Source organism: Ursus arctos, unplaced genomic scaffold (genome assembly GCF_023065955.2).
Source record: "Ursus arctos isolate Adak ecotype North America unplaced genomic scaffold, UrsArc2.0 scaffold_27, whole genome shotgun sequence".
NCBI classification, from domain to species: domain Eukaryota; kingdom Metazoa; phylum Chordata; class Mammalia; order Carnivora; family Ursidae; genus Ursus; species Ursus arctos.
The window spans coordinates 34,836,544-34,852,832 of record NW_026622952.1 but is presented as its reverse complement, the minus strand read 5'-3'; the positions used below and the strand labels follow the sequence as shown (position 1 = coordinate 34,852,832).

The 16,289-nt window shown below is 44.0% G+C and overlaps 1 protein-coding gene across 2 annotated transcripts; it reads right to left on the bottom strand.

Moving 5' to 3' along the window:
• Positions 1–1,228: 1,228 nt before the first annotated feature.
• On the bottom strand, positions 1,229–4,884 carry CDKN2AIP (CDKN2A interacting protein). 2 transcript variants are annotated; one of them, XM_026508564.4, is made up of 3 exons: positions 4,352–4,884; positions 3,813–3,912; positions 1,229–3,349 (listed from the first exon to the last, which is right to left on the bottom strand). In XM_026508564.4, exons 1-3 carry the CDS (start codon positions 4,621–4,623, stop codon positions 3,341–3,343), a joined length of 381 nt encoding a protein of 126 aa, XP_026364349.1. In that variant the 5' UTR covers positions 4,624–4,884; the 3' UTR covers positions 1,229–3,340. The 2 variants fall into 2 exon arrangements, with proteins under 2 accessions (XP_026364349.1, XP_026364348.1); XM_026508563.4 differs by having other exon boundaries at positions 3,782–3,912; positions 4,352–4,874.
• Positions 4,885–16,289: the final 11,405 nt, after the last annotated feature.

Sequence of the window (16,289 nt, the reverse complement as noted above, 5' to 3'; positions counted from 1 at the left end):
CGTAAGCCATTAATGAACTACGGTATACTGCACTGTACTGGACAGTTTAAATGTATTATCTCCTTTAATCCTCATAGCTCTTTGAGACGCCATTAGTCCTGATTACAGATGCAGTCTAAAGGTTAAATTCCCAAGGGAACCAAGATTCCATCTCAAGAATAACAGATTCCTACCCAAAGCTTTTCTTCTTCTGCACTATACTCTCTTGAACTATTGTAAAATATGCAATTCTCCTGTATCAGGGATTCTTTAAATTTTTGAGTATTTTATACTTTTAATAAGGCTATAGCAAATAAATGTTTGTAAATTAAACAATGTTTTTACACTAAGCAACTTCCTCCAATTCTACCATATCAAAAGGTTACTATAATTTAAAATATTTTCAATAACCTTTATAGTAACTTGAAACACGCCAACTTAGGAAATTACCAAACCACCTAATTAGACACATTACAGAAATTTATTTATCCTTTGTAGTATTTGGCTCACTCTTCCAGCAATCATTGTCCCACAAAATACACATTCCAAGACTGGGGAAGTAATTAGAAGTGTTTTCATAACATTCATGTTATTGCTTCTCACAACGTATAAAGGCAACCCATTTACAGAATATGGACTTTGGTATCTAATTTAACATCCTCAAAACTGAATCACTGAAGATTATCTTGTAAAATGAAAGCCAGTCATTTTAAGTATGTAAGTATCCTTGTCTATTTCTAGAATGTAAAATAGAAATAACTTCTGCATACTTAAAATTGTGCTACTTATATTCAATTTTCCTACCCTGATACAACTAGCATATCAAAGATCACTTCTTGATTTTTCTCTATACATTATTGCCAACACTGCTCGATGTGCAGCAGCTAGACAGAAGGCCATAAAGACAACATTCTGGGCCAGAGTTTAAAGAAAAATGAAACAATATACAACAGAGTAATAGTCAGAATCACCTAATAGACATAGGATTCCGTTTCGTTACTAACAAACGTAATTCAACTGAAAAGCTCATTTGAGCTACACACGGCTCTCCATTGTCCCCAGTACTCGTCTAGCTTTGTAAATAAAAAAAAAACCATCTAGCTCTAGATCTGCAAACTGTAACTCCTCTATCCATAAAAGTTGCATATCAGTTATGAAAAATGACCTGATTGTAATTTATAATGACTAGTAGTGGGAAGCCCATTTCCAGGAATTGGTTCTTAGAGGGGGGAAAAAAAAACACGACTTCTTGAAAAGGTAAAATAGCTTAAAGCATTTAATATCTAAACAAATCAATCTGTTAATAGTAGTCACAAAATATGCTTAATATAGAAACCCACATTTATGTCTTTAAGAAAAAGTGTAAATTGTATTTTACCTCAAACATAAATTAACCCATTTAAAGAATCTGCAGCGGTCAAAATCATGGTGAATTTTAAACGACTTCAGAATAAAATAACCTTAAGTACTTTATACTGCTTTTTATCTAAAAAAATGCTTACAACTTCTCATAAAAATAGTCTGAGGCAACTATTTTTTCTTTTATTCCTTAACAGACACGTTCAACATTATGGGCAACATTCTTAAAACCTTAAGCTTCACAGACTTCCATTCAAATACTATGGTCCCCTTTTCTTTGATGTGGAGGTTTATTCAGCTAGGGAAAAAAAAAAGCACGGTAGACAATACATTTTCACCAAGTTGAAAGTAGTACAAAAGTTTTAAGATTCTACAGAACTACACATCGTACCTAATGAATCATTAAAAATAGAAGACAGTATTTTCTTCAGCAAATAAAACAGCATACTGGTATGCTGTCAATGCAGACTTTTTAATACGTACTGTCATTCATAAATTATTTACAACTTCTACTGTGTGAAGAGAACTAGAATGTAAATTTTCTGCAAAACTGGAAAAAAGCAATACAAAATTTGTGAAAGCCTATGTTTTATATTATACAAAAGTAAGCCAGTTTTTCTCTTCAAATACCAGACATCATATGCAGTGGTATTTTGGACACATTATAACAATTCTTGAGGATGTTTTAACGCTGGCGGCAAGTTTACAGGCCTTGATTCTTCATCAAGGAGTACCAGATCTTCTATTTCGCTGCCTCTGTATTTCCTTTTACAGATCTTTACCACTACCTTCTTCTTCAGAAATAACTTCAGTGCTTCTCTTGATGCAACAGCTTTTGCATTTTCTTTGCTTTTTCCACAGCCAGTGCCCAAATACACAGACTTGCATCTCAATTCACAAACAATACTTTCTTGGGAGCTTTTATTTTGAGGCAGATCTGCTAGTTCTTTTAGTGGAACAAAAAACACATCCAGTGTTGCCTTCAGAGCTTCAATAGCTGCGTTTAGGAGCTCGCCATGATTCACATTGGGACTAAAGCCACCAACAGCTACCAACTTCCATGCCACCGTCTTATACAGTCTGTTGAAAAAAGGTTGCTTCTGTTTCACATCTTCATTGGTTAACTTGCAACAAGAAAATTTGACAGAACTCTCACTCGACTGTGATGTACTTTTAGAAGGCAACTGTGATGTGCTGGTCTGAGAACTACTCTTGGAAGCCAGCTGGGACACACTTGCTAAGGAAGTGCTTTTAGGAACTAGAGAACCACTGGTTTGGGAGCTGCTCTTGGAGGCTAACAGTGACGCAGCTACCTGCGAAGTGCTTTTAGAAGTCAGCATCGATGTACTTGTCGATGTGCTGCTCTTGGGAGTTAGTAAGGATGTGCCTGATGAGGAACTATTTTTAGAAACAGATGCTGAAACACTTGCCTCTGAACTAGTTTTGGAGGTTAACCCACCTGCAGCTGTCTCTGAACTAGGTTTAGAAGACAACAGTGGCAACTCTCCTTCTGAGCTTCCGGAGGAGCCCAACAAAGGCACCTCAATCTCTGAGATGCTTTGAGAAGCTGAGACTGAAGAGCCTTCCAAAGCACTCTTATTAGGTGATCCACTTTGTTGTCTGGAATCAGTAGATTGGGTCACATGACTATTCACACTGGATTTCAACAACGAAGAAACAATCGATGCCGAACCATGTTTCTCTAGAGCTTCTGATTCAGAAGCTTTTCCAGACCCTGCCGCTGTTACCTGAGAGGAAATGCTGCTGCTACTTTGGCTGGAAAGGGACCGATCTCCATCACCTGTAGAGCTATTCTGACTCGAGGTGCCAGAGCTTCGAGTGGAGTTCCCACTACTCTCTGATTTCGTAGATGCCCCTGTACACGCTGAGCTGTTCTCCTGCTGAGCTGACGCACGTTCTGTTTTGGCAGAAATTTTTCCATGATCTTGCTCAACTGCAGAATTGTTTTTTCCTTCTAAGATTCTTTTTTTCGCTGGCTCTTCTACCCCTTCTAAAAAGAAGGAAAACAGATATGTGACTAAGTCTAGCTCATACATATCAGCTGAAAATTTACAAGACTGATACTTGTTAAAATAAAGGCACAAGGCAAAAATATTTCAGAACTAGTAGTTTCTTTAAAAAGTGTGAAATAACTTCATTAATTTCTTAAAACAGTGTCGAATAACATCATTTAATTTCTAATATTAAAAAAATCAACAGCACAGACAACATTTGACACTTGAAAATCTAAAGTAGTCAAAGGGAACTATCAAAACCAGGGCCTAAAACACACAGACACATAATTTAGGTTTAACATTCCAAGTTGATTAATAACACTGTAAAAATTCTAGCTTGTTAAAAAATTAGTAATAACAATAATTCCTAATTATATCAAACTTATGTTCTAAACTCCTATGTATGTTCACATCTATGATCTGCTAACCATTGCTACTCGATATCCCTCTTTTCTTCACCTTGGCAACCAGTTCGTCTCTTGTTGTATGGATTGGAGCATCTGTCACTTTGATGCCTTCAGCCATACTAAGTATTTTATCCATAACTTTTTGTGGGTACCTGAAAAAGAAAAAGACACTTTTAAAAAGTGTTTTTTCTAAACTACTACTCTGGATGTGCAAAAACAGGCCACAGGAACTGCATTTCCTGGTTGTAATCAAGAAAGTGTACCAACCGCCAGGAACTTTGTTTCCTGGAACCCCAGAAACAAATGCTCCAGGGCCAGGGAGGCGGGGTCCTTCCTCACCAATCCTTAAATTCAGCGTCCACCACGCGAGCGTTGTCAACCAACGACCCCACCAGCCGCCCCCCACCCAACCGGGTTAGGCTCTTCATCATGTCGGCTTCTGGCAGAGACGCCCTTCTCACCCTTAGAGGGCAGCCAGTCCCGCAGATTCCCGCGCTTCACAACTTCCCCCTCCCCGCGGAGGCTCCGGGCCCGGGTCCGGGGGCGGAAGACAAAACCGGGAGGGCCGGTCAGGGACGCTTCCTCACTCACCGGCACCCGAGGAAGACGTGGTTCGCCCAGGCCATGGAGAAGGAGATGAGCTGCTGCAGCTGCCGACTGCGGGTCCCGCTCTCGGCGTCGGCAGCTTCCTCCGTGTTAGTGGCGGCAGCGCCGCCAGTCGGGGCCAGGTCCCCGGCGTTGCGGAGCAGAAACTCTCGGCGGTGGCGCCAGTGTTTGTCAGTCTCGCCGTCGCAGCGCAGCGTCTCCACCCAGGCGGCCACCCGCGGGTTCTGGCTCAGGTACTCCGACACCTCCTGCGCCATGTTGGGCCTGCAGGTCGCGGAGGCCGCGAGCAGACGCTGCACCGGGAAAGAGGCGGGGTGCGCGGGTGCGAGCGGCCCTGTCACTGCGGCCTGCACCGGCGGCCCTCCAGAGAACGCCCCTCGGGAGGCCCAAACGCCAAACAACAGCGCCCGCAGCAGCTGAACCGCCCACTTCCGCCCGCCGCCGGCTCCTTCCCTTTTATAGCCTCGCCGCCGCCGAGCGCCCGCGCGTCCTTCCGGCGCGAGCCGGCTCTCCCAGGACGCTTTGCGGCGCCGGAGCGGCCGCGACGGCCTGGCCCGGCCCGGCGGCGGAGGCGGGCCCGCGGGGGCGGAGGGGGAGGGTGGGGAGCGAGCGCTCGCGCCTCCCGCCCCGCGAGGGCGCGCCCCGCAAGTGGGTTCGCCCGGGACGCCCCGGTCTCCCGCGCCAGCCCTTGCGTTCCGGCTCGGCTTTGTGACGCCGCGCGCGCTCCCGCCGCCCCCCTCGCTCCCTCCTTCCGCGGGCCCGCGGCGTCGCGGGGGGTGGAGGCCTGGAAGGCCGGGGCGGCCGAGGGCGGCCGGGCCGGGGCGGGCAAAGCCCTCGCGTGCTGTGGCGTCCTCGCGGAGCCGGAGGTGCGAGTCGAATGCGAGGTGTGCGCGCCTCGGGCCGCAGACGCTGGTTTAGAGCGGGGCCGAAATAAACAAAAGCTCGCCTCCATCTTTTGATCGTGTCAGAAAACAGCTTCCCCGCTCTTTTGAATGTGGACGAGCGGAGCCTTCGGGGGTCGTCCCAGACGCGGGGCATTTAGGAATGTTAAAGACTCAACATGTTAAATAGTAACAATGATGATAGTAGGGTCAGACGATTAATCCGGTTTGCTGTGCCCGTGGAGTCGTCTTTGAAACTCGCCCGTGCCCCGCAGGGTTGGGTTTGGTTCGCAGAGCGCAACCCAGGCGATCCCGGCTTCCTCTCGCGTGGGGTTCTGGTTAACTTAACAGCTGTGCCCAGGGCGATCGTACTGTTCCCGTAAAGTAACGAACAGTAACCCCCAACTGGACAAATAGCCAGGAGGCAGCTTGGAAAAGTGCCTGCGTATCTCTGTCGCCCCATTTCCCCCATAGAGCTTTTTTTTTTCCTTGCATTTTTTTTCTATTTTATAATGTCCACATTTAGAACATTACCGCCGGCTTGCTTATCGTTACGCTTCCAATTTCAGGTATCTGTGTTTTCAAGATGAATATATTTTAGTAAGTTAAAATAAGTGCTGTGCAATAATGATAGATTACGAAGTAAAAATTTTCTTCCATTAAATGTTCGTGGACTTCGATTCAGAAATGCTTGACTCAGAATAATCAAACCAAAAAAAGTCACTTAAATGGGATTAAGATTTTTTTAAACGTTATTTATAATCAACATCCAACTATTGCATGAAAATTACACTGCCGACTTTCCTGTTACACCAAGTGAAACTTCGCAAAAACATAGGCACCAAGGAGTTTTGAAGCTTAGGATTTTGCTTCTGATTTTGTTCTTCTTTCCTCCTTTACACTGAAAATTTCTGAAACTTGAGAGGGGTCAAAGCCTGCAGAAATCCGGCAATTTAAAAGGCAAGAAATGTTATGGGTTTTGCTTTCATGAATTCTTCGGCGCGGGGGAAGATGGCAAGTAAAAGAATCTGTGATTACATACCTAGATCCTATGTGTGCATTTTAAGCCAAGAATTTTCTCACTTATTTTCTTGTACCCATGGTGCCTTCTACCTATGGGTTTCATTTCCTTGAGGGGAGAATAATGCCTGAGTTCCAAAATAATTCTTAAAAGTTATAATAAAAGCAATATGATCTGAAAGCTGGAGTACTTTTCAAGAGCCAGGTGCTTGACAAAAAGATAAGATACATGCATTTTTCTTTTTCATTCTTAAAAAGTTGACTTTACATATAGAGAGATTCAGGATGTAGACCATGGAACACGAAGTTAAGAAGAATGGTATATATTTAAAAGGAGAAAAAGAAAATGCCTTCTCACCCTATGGAGACAAATTCCTTTTTGGGCCATGGGAGGAATTCAGAGAAAAAAGGTAAGAAGAGAATTTAGGAAAATGAGTGTGAGTGAAGGAGAAGGTGAGGGGGGAAGTATTGGCTCTTTCTGGACCCTTGGGAGAAGACAGCCCATTTAGTGCCCTGAGCCACCTTGGGTTGGCCTTTAGAAGAGTAGAAATGAGCACAGAGAGAGCCTTTTAGTGCTCTAATAACCAAATGTACCGCCCCCTGCCTTCCCCCCAACACTCTCTCTCTCTCTCTCTCTCTCTCTCTCTCTCTCTCACACACACACACACACACACACACACACACACACACACATGTCTCTCACAGGTCCTAGAGGAATCCAAAGGAATCCAAAAAGTTCCAGAGAGAGGCTGGAATGCTGAGGTGCTTCCCAGGCACCATGATCCAAATGAGGCCAGAGGATTGGATGGCCCTCGTTGCAAAGGCCCAGCAGCTAGTTCTTAACAAGTCATCGGGCCCCTGAGATCCTCGTAGGGCCAGTCAATAGGGGAGAGCCCTTAAACTCCCCGCTGGTGACCTGTGTGCACTGCTTGTATTGGGAGATCAGAGAGTTCACTCTCAGTAGGTCCTACAGGGAAGAAAGCACAGGAAGAAAAGTACAGAGACGATGCTAGGATGATACCTAAGCCTCTCCCCTCACTACTGTCCCCACAAGAAACCTGATCAGACAAGGACAGAGAGAGAATCCTAATAAAGTGAGAAACATTCACCACCCAATTGTGTTTTCAGCCAAGGGCCTGAATTGTCTTAATTTCATGAGATTAAGTTTTCCACTACAAGGAGAAGCACATTCATTAAAACTGCCCCTACATTATGTCTCTGAAGAAATCCAGTAAAATCTCTTGATGGCAAGCTGGCCTTTGTGCAAGATGGCTCCCCCATGGAGCAACCCGGAAGGACGTCTCCCGCTCCTGAGGGTGACTGCAGAAACAAGCAGAGGACTGAGGGAGAATTAGGCACGAAGGGGTGCATGCGGAGTATAGCGGGCTGTGTAAAGCATATACCCTGGTCAATGTCACGGCTGAGGTTATGGCTTGACTTGAGAAACATTCCACAGTGAAGGGAAAACTTTTACACAAAACAATCTATGAGGTCACAAGTTAGTCAAATCACAGTGAAAAGATGAAGTGTCCTGAAAGTCAAAGAAGAGAATGTTTTAAGAAGACAGTAGTCCCCGGGGCGCCTGGCTGGCTCAGTCGTTAAGCGTCTGCCTTTGGCTCAGCGCCTGATCCCAGGGTTCTGGGATGGAGCCTGCATCAGGCTCCCTGCTCAGCGGGGAGCCTGCTTCTCCCTCTCGCATGCCCCCTGCCTGTATTCCCTCTCTCACTGGCTCTCTCTCTCTGTCAAATAAATAAATAAATAAAATCTTAAAAAAAAAAAAAAAAAAGACAGTAGTCCCCTGCGCCAGTAGCTGGGGAGAAATCAAGGAAGAGGAATACGGCTGTTAAGGCATCTAGAGGTTGGAACCATTGCTGAGCTTAGCACGAGTAGTTCTGGTGGAGTTGTTGGAGACAGACTCACCACGGGAGTGAGTTCAGGAGTAGGAAAAGGAGGCATTTGACTGTGAAGGAGAGAAGAGAGGGGAAGCCCTAAAGGGTCATGGCATCCAGGCAGCTTTTAGTAAGATGGGAGTAGCTTGAGTGCATCTGTGCCTGGGAGGAGCCGGTGGAGGGAGAGTTTGGGGACACCGAAGAAAAAAAGGATAACAATCTCTGAAGGAGTGGAAGGGGCAGGGATCCTACACACAGGTAGAGAGATTAAGCTCAGGTGGAAGGAGAAACACTTCCCCCGGTTTTCAAAGAAAAAAAGGGTTTGTAAGTTTGGAGGTGGGAAGCTGAGATGGAGCCCATGTGATGGAGAATGCTGGAAATGGACACTCTAGATAGGGAGCAAGCTGTCTAGAAGAACAGAGTTTTTAAAGTTTTGGCCAGTTTTTAAAAAATTATTAATTATACATGCTCGCAGAAACGAAACTTTTAAAGGGAAATGAAAGGCATAAAATGAAGGTAAAAATCTCTCTCCCTTCTCATCCCTGGTGCCACTCTAAAAATAACAGCATTTATTTGCAAATTCATGTCATCTCTATCATCGTTTCTTCGGGCAGTAATTTTCATAACTGTAAGTTATTTGCTAATGTTTCTATTTCTTGATTTCTCAACTTTAAGAAGTACTTATTCCACCTCTGAATGTGAGAGGTGATAAATCCATATCAGTTATACTATGCCTTCCTTCTCCCAATTGTTATTAGTTATATTTTTATTATTCTTTTTTTGGCCACGTGTCACACATTTAAATATTATACTTAATCTTTAATTTCTTAGTCTCTCAATTTTAGACAATCAGCTCTTGATTCCTATGTCACGTAAGAAAATTCTGGAAGATGGGGTGCCTGGGTGGCTCAGTCAGTTAAGCGTCTGCCTTTGGAGCATGCTCTCTCTCTCAAATAAAATATTTTTTTAAAGATTAAGATTTTATTTATTTATTTGAGAGAGAGATAGAGACAGAGAGAGTACAAGCAGGGGGAGTGGCAGAGGGAGAGGGAGAACCAGGCTCCCTGCTGAGCTGGGAGCCTGATTGGAGGGGGAGGGGGCTCGATCCCAGGACCTAGAGATCATGACCCAAGCCGAAGGCAGATGCTTAACCATCTAAGCCACCCAGGTGCTCCAGTAAATAAAATCTTAAAAAGAAAAGAAAAGAAAAAAGAAAATTCTAGAAGAGAGACCAAAAGGTAGTTATTTGGGCATTCAGAAAGTTTGGCTTGGGATGCCTGGGTGGCTCAGTCTGTTAAGCATCTGCCTCCAGCTCAGGTCAGATCGGGTTTCTTGCTCAGCAGGGAGCCTGCTTTTCCCTCTGCCTGCCACTCCCCCTGTTCGTGCATAGTTGCGCTCTCTCTCTCTGAAAAATAAATAAAATCTTAAAAAAAAAAAGCCTAGCTTTCAGAGAAAATGCAGTCGCTAGTGGTAACTTGGCAACAGGTGGAAAATTCTGCAGTGTTCTTATTTTCCTGCAGGATTTGTGCCATTTGTTTTTACATTAATCCTTAACATTAATCAATGTCAATCAATTTGTTTGCTGCTTTGAGAATTAAATAAGATTGTGAAGTTACATCCTTTATGGGGGTTAGTTTCCAAAATCAACATGTAAATGAAAGATATGGTATGATTCCACTTTACCTTTTTCTGTGGCAAAGCAATTACCTCAATTTTAGAAAGACCCCTTGGGCATCTACTGATGTGGAGAAGGGGAGAATTATGGACTTTCTCTACAGGCTCACGAATTCTAGTTTGATTAATTTCCATTGCAAGTGACAAAACGAATTATAATTTAAAATGGCTTCTGCTTAAACACAAAGGGGATTTATTGGCTGTGTTTTTGACAGACTAGGGAGTACATCGTGGCATCCAAGTACTCGAGTGATATAATCAGGAAGCCTGTTCCTCTTCATCTGTGTACTTTGCTTTCTCTGTGTCGGCCTCAATCTCGGGCAAGGACTTCCGGTATAGTGGCAGGATGGTTCCTCGTAGCCCACAGAGTGTACATCCTCTTTGGCTCAGCAACCTGAGAACTTCTCTTTCTTGATAGCTCCTGCCAATGTCCTGAGGTTCTTTAAGCAATCTATTTATCCCTTAAATAAACACTTCAGCCAGGGGTGTGAGTATTCCGATTGCGTAGGTCTGGGTCATGTCCACTCTGAATAATAAATAAGAATAATAAAGCACTTGAGTAGGGTCAGTATCGTGCAAGAAAAAATAACAAACTAAATAAATCAAAGGATTAACACTCAAGGAAATAGAGATAGCAGCCATATGAGAAGGATCACCAAATACCAGAAAATATTTTAAAGAAAGGATGGTAGTAAGCAGCTTCAAAGAACACAAGACAATTGTCCTGTGTGAGGTCTTGTTACCAGGATGACATCTTTCCTCCACATCTTAGCCAAAGTGATAAAATCTTTTTACAGCAATTCTTATGTTTCTTTATATCATATTATATAAAGTCTTCCTGAAAACAATTTCATCTTTAGTCTTCATGTTTCTCCTAATGCTAACAAGATGAGGTATTGTTATATGTAATTTACCATCTCTGAGAAACTCTTAACCTGTGCCTTATGCCAGAATGTAGGGGATTTAAATCTAGAACTGAAATACAGATAGAGATCAGAGAACAGTTCATATTTGGAGAAGCACAGTTCGAGTTCCCATAAAATAATAAACTTGACCTTGGCTCTTCAGAATCATGAGAAGTTACAGCCAGAAGGGAACTGTAAGATTGTGTTTATTTTGTAGATGGAGAAACGGAGGGTCAGATTGGCTCAGTGATTGCCCAAAATCAAACAATTGGGTAATGGAAGAGCATGAATGAGAAACCAAGGGACATAGTCAGTATATTGACTTCTGGTCTACAACTTTGGTTTGTCACATTTTGCTCCTTGGTGAAGTTTAATTAATCAGCAATTTTGATGAACTCACAAGGTGTAGAGGCTGCAAAAGTGAGCTAAAACTTGTTACATCAGGGCACTAAGATTATGACAGCAATAAACCACTTAGTTATTGGGCAATTTGGTAACTAGGCGCAGGAAGGATATGAACTTTGTGCTTCTTTGTATCCCGGGCTCCATTACCTGAATGCGTGATTGTCTTGAAACTACAAATAGCAGGAGAAGTAGAAAGGAACGTTCCTGGAGAGATCTGGGAAGCCAGTAAAGGGGACAGTATGTAGTTGAACTTAGTGGTTAAGAATATTGGCTTAGGGGGGGCGCCTGGGTGGTGCAGTCGTTGTCTGCCTTCGGCTCAGGGCGTGATCCCGGCATTCTGGGATCGAGCCCCACATCAGGCTCCTCTGCTGGGAGCCTGCTTCTTCCTCTCCTACTCCCCCTGCTTGTGTTCCCTCTCTCGCTGGCTGTCTCTCTCTCTGTCAAATAAATAAATAAAATTAAAAAAAAAAAGAATATTGGCTTAGGGGGTGCCTGGTTGGTTTAGTCTGTAGCGTAAGCAACTCCTTTTTTAAAGATTTTATTTATTTATTTGAGAGAGAGAAAGAAAGAGAGCATGAACAGGGGAGCAGAGGGAGAGGGAGAAGCAGGTTCCTCGCTGAGCAAGGAGCCCCACACACCTGACACGGGGCTCAATCCCAGCACCCCAGGATCATGACCTGAGCTGGAGGCAGAGACCTAACTGACTGAGCCACCCAGGCACCCCAAGCAAACGACTCTTGATCTCAGGGTTGTGCGTGCAAGCTCCACATTGGGTGTAGAGATTACTTAAAAATAAGATCTTAAAAAAAAAAGAAAGTGGGGCGCCTGGGTGGCTCAGTTGTTAAGCGTCTGCTTTCGACTCAGGTCAGGATCCCCAGGGTCCTGGGATCGAGCCCCACATCAGGCTCCTCCGCTGGGAGCCTGCTTCTTCCTCTCCCATTTCCCCTGCTTGTGTTCTCTCTTTCGCTGGCTGTCTCTCTGTCAAATAAATAAATAAAATCTTTAAAAAATAAATAAATAAAATTTTTAAAAATTTTAAAAAAAGAAAGAATATTGATTTAAGAGTCAGACAGGGGCGCCTGGGTAGCGCAGTCGTTAAAGCGTCTGCCTTCGGCTCAGGGCGTGATCCCGGGGTTCCGGGATCGAGTCCCACATCGGGCTCCTCCGCTGGGAGCCTGCTTCTTCCTCTCCCACTCCCCCTGCTGTGTTCCCTCTCTCGCTGGCTGTCTCTCTGTCACATAAATAAATAAAATCTTTAAAAAAAAAAAAAAAAAAGAGTCAGACCATTCCTGGGTTTGAATTCTGTCTCTATTATTTATCACACGTGGCCTTGGGCAAATTATTTAACTTCTCTTGGGGCACCTGGCTGGCTCAGTGGGTAGAGCATGTGACACTTAATCTTGGGGTTGTGAGTTCGAGCTCCATGCTGGGTGTAGGATTCACTTAAAAAAAAAAGTAATTTCTCAAAATCTCTGTTTCCTTAAACACAAAAAGGGGGTACCAGCACCTATGAATTGTTAAGAATGTGAATGAGATCATGTATATAAAGAGAATAGGTCAGACCTGGTACAGAGTCTACACTCAATAAATGCACTTTAGAAACATGTTTCAGGTTTTATTTGGTCACACACAGTTGTAATAATTGGTTTCTTTATACAAATAACATCTTTGCAAAGGAACTGAGTTCAGGCAGGTACAAATCTCATTCCACATACTCAAGGTGCACAAAGAAATGTAACTATTTTTCTATGATTGAATTCATTTTGTATTTTATGGTCCCATTTCACCAAGTAATGGAGACTAAATTTCAGTCCATTCAAAATTTTGAGTGTCCATTCCAGGGGGCTTACATAGTGTGCAAGCACAGAAACTGAAGGTAAGGGCAGGGGTCAAGGTGAGGAGTTCCCAGGCACCCCCCCTAACACATTCATCTTTTTTATCAGTTTTTGTCCTTGTAGGTCTATGTAGGCCACTGCTTCATCCTTCTCACTCCTGTGGCGGGGGCCCTTTAAGTCAGAGGACTCTCCTTGCTGTACTCACCCCTGTCTCAGGCATGGGGAACATCCCACGGCTTAGGGTACCATGTTCTCTGTGAGGCTGTCTCAAGGTCCACTGGCCCAGACACAACGGGCAGACATTCTAGTCTACTCATCCATGCGTGCTGGGAGGGGGGTGCTCTGGAGGTCTTCCAGCTTCCCTGGGCTCTTGAGGCATGGGTCACCCAGCTCAAGGACCCCCAAGCCTACTGAGTTTTTCATAACCTGCTCCCTCTGCTCTTCCCTCTGCAGGTTAGCCTAGATAGCAGGGGGGAAGGACGAGGGTCTTTCTCGGAAACACGCCAATAGTCATTTTCGTGGTTCTGATCCCTCTCTATCAAGTTCTCCTTTCCGTTGGAGAATATCTCACCTGGGTCAGAGCCTGGATCTTTATCTAATATTCTTCTATTGTTATTGCTCTTATGCCCTACCTGGACTTCTGACCTGCAAAAGTCAAGACTTTGCCTCTTTGCCTTCTACATTCTTCTTCATCTTGCAAAAGGCAGCTGCCACGGAACACCCCACAACTCAAGTACTAGCCCAAGGGTTATAAAAGTTAGAGCCGCTTCTGGAATTCCAGAGGAAAATGGGGACAGGGAGCATTTTTAGTCATATCTACCAAAGCCCCCTCAGACTTTAATACTAGAGACTAATTTTAATTTAAGAAGTGATTTCTTTAACACCAGCAGACAAATGGGCTTGTAGAAAATTTGCAAGCTAATAAGGAATATCTGAGTCGATGGAGGCATTCTTTCATTTCTTCATTTTAGCAAGTACCTATGAATTAATCCCTACCCCGGTCACACCGATGACCAGTGTTATAAAATATTATGGCGGAATAATAAAGCAGAGGGGCAGAAAAAGACTCCAGCCAGTGATCTAAACAGAAAAAAACGCACTGAAAACTATTGATGGGCTACCAAAGGCAACATTTTAAAATCCTATCTTCTCTCCTTCTTCTTCCATGCAACTGTTGGTTGAATAAGGATGAGTTTTTAAAAACCTCAATTAATTTTAAGGAAGGAAACAAAGTGAGTGTTTCTCTTCTCACCAGGGAAGGCAATTTTGATGTTAAACACCTCATTGATAGTGGTAATACTATGCAGTTAATTTTAAAGATGGGAACAAAAGAAGTGTTTTCATTCTCACTAGGGAAGGCAGTTTTAAACACCTCATTGAGGGTAGGACTGCCGGGCTCATTTGGGACTTGATAATAGCTCCTCTTGACAAGACAATGCCGAAAACACTGGGTGAAACCTACCAGCGTTTAGACGAGTTTTCACCCCCACCTACTAGCAAAGGCACATTTTCTCTATTTCCGGAAAGGAGTGTTAGTCGGCAGTGCAATCCAATTATTTTTACAATGCCAAGTCCCATGGAAATGAATTCAGGAGCTTACCCCATTGATTTCAGTGGGGTTTGGTGCGGTAAAATTGATTCCACAGGGCTTTGATAGAGAGAAGAGAGGGGGGAGCTTTTCCTCACATTTATGCATTTTTCCAAGCTGAAGCTGAAGAGGATCAGAATGCTTTCATCGCTGCCCCACGAAATTAGAACTAATACATAGGAAGGGAAAAGAACAGAGTTACGTTACCTCCGTGGCCATGAATCTGCTCGTTATTGTGGGGGGAATCGGATTGCTCTTGTCAGTGAACACGTAAGTGGAATCAGACACTCATTGGAGCCTTCAGCTTGCAATTACAAAAGGAGCTTGAAGCGCTGGGACCAACCCGCTGCCCAAAGTGGGCATTGTCATTGCCTCAGTGGCTCTGGGTCCGTGGATTCTGGACCTCGTGTCGCTTTTGGTTGTCTTGAAAGACAGAGATCATAATGTTCTAGGTGCGGGTGCAGAGAGAGGGGATGTAATACGCCCATTTAAAAAAACACTGGAGGAGTGCCTGGCTGGCTCAGTCGGTAGACTGAGCGACTCTTGATTTCAGGGCTCGCGAGTTCGAGCCCCACATTGGACGAAGAGCTCACTTTAAAAAAAAAAAAAAAGATTAAAAAAAGCAAAGAATTGCTTCAATTCTAGATAACTTCAATTCTCTTATGACATCAGAGACTCATGGAATTCTACTGCTGGCAGGCGGGCTCCTTAGGGATGGGTCATTGAGGCTGTTTCCTCATTTTTAGGAAAGTTAGCACCGATTAGGAAACTGAGGCTCAGAGAGCCCTTGAACAGTGCCTGACACTTGATTTCCAGGCCATCATTCCTTCCACCAGCCTCAGTTTCAAGAAGAGAAGAGGTTAGCCTCTAGCCACTTGGATTCTCCAAGTTCAGACGCAAAGAAACCGTCGTTTCCTGGTATAAGTTGATTTAAAGTTAACCTCATTGCGGGGATTCATGGGGCCTGAGAAGACAAGGAGAAAATGGAGTACAAGCCTGCACACACCACAATGCAGGGAGCCTTGGTAACCACAGAGTCACGCATCCTTTGGAGTCGACAATGGTCACCTACTGTGTCATTGGTTTCCTTCCCTGGGCCTGCCTGAATAGTCTGGTGTGGAGAACTCCCACTGTCTTGAGATTCCAAAATGGAGCCCCCCGTGAGGCCAGCGGGGAGAGTGAAGTGTTGCCTGGGAACCCTGTGGTCTCTTCTCTCTGGGGGACTTTCACATTTACAAACCGAACTCCGTTCTTACCAAGGCGTTCTTGACTTGTTTCTGTCATCAAGAAATAGGTTTTGAATAGATGAAGGGAAATCTGTAGGAGGGAAACATGGCAGAGCAATAAGATAATATTGGCCCAGTGCTCTGGTACTGAAATCTCCAAAAACTAAAGAGCACCTGGAAATATAAAGCATATTATTTTATTTATTTTATTCCAGAATAATAGGTATGATATTACGTTAGCTTTTACCGTAGTAGGCCATTTTTTCTCCAGAGGTTGTATTCTCTCTCCCAGTGCAGCTGTGAACGAGCGTCAGTAACTTCCGAGGTTCACATAGTTTTTCTATGAGCTCTGTCACATGCCTGTCTGTAAGAATCCGCTCTTGGATGTTTCAGTTTCCCTCTGGGTTAGCAAGAGACTTTCATCCCTCCTTTGTGTGTGCCTGGCTCTCAGGAATCTGAGAGACATTGCTGATGGCTCCAGGCTTTACTTCTTTATTAGC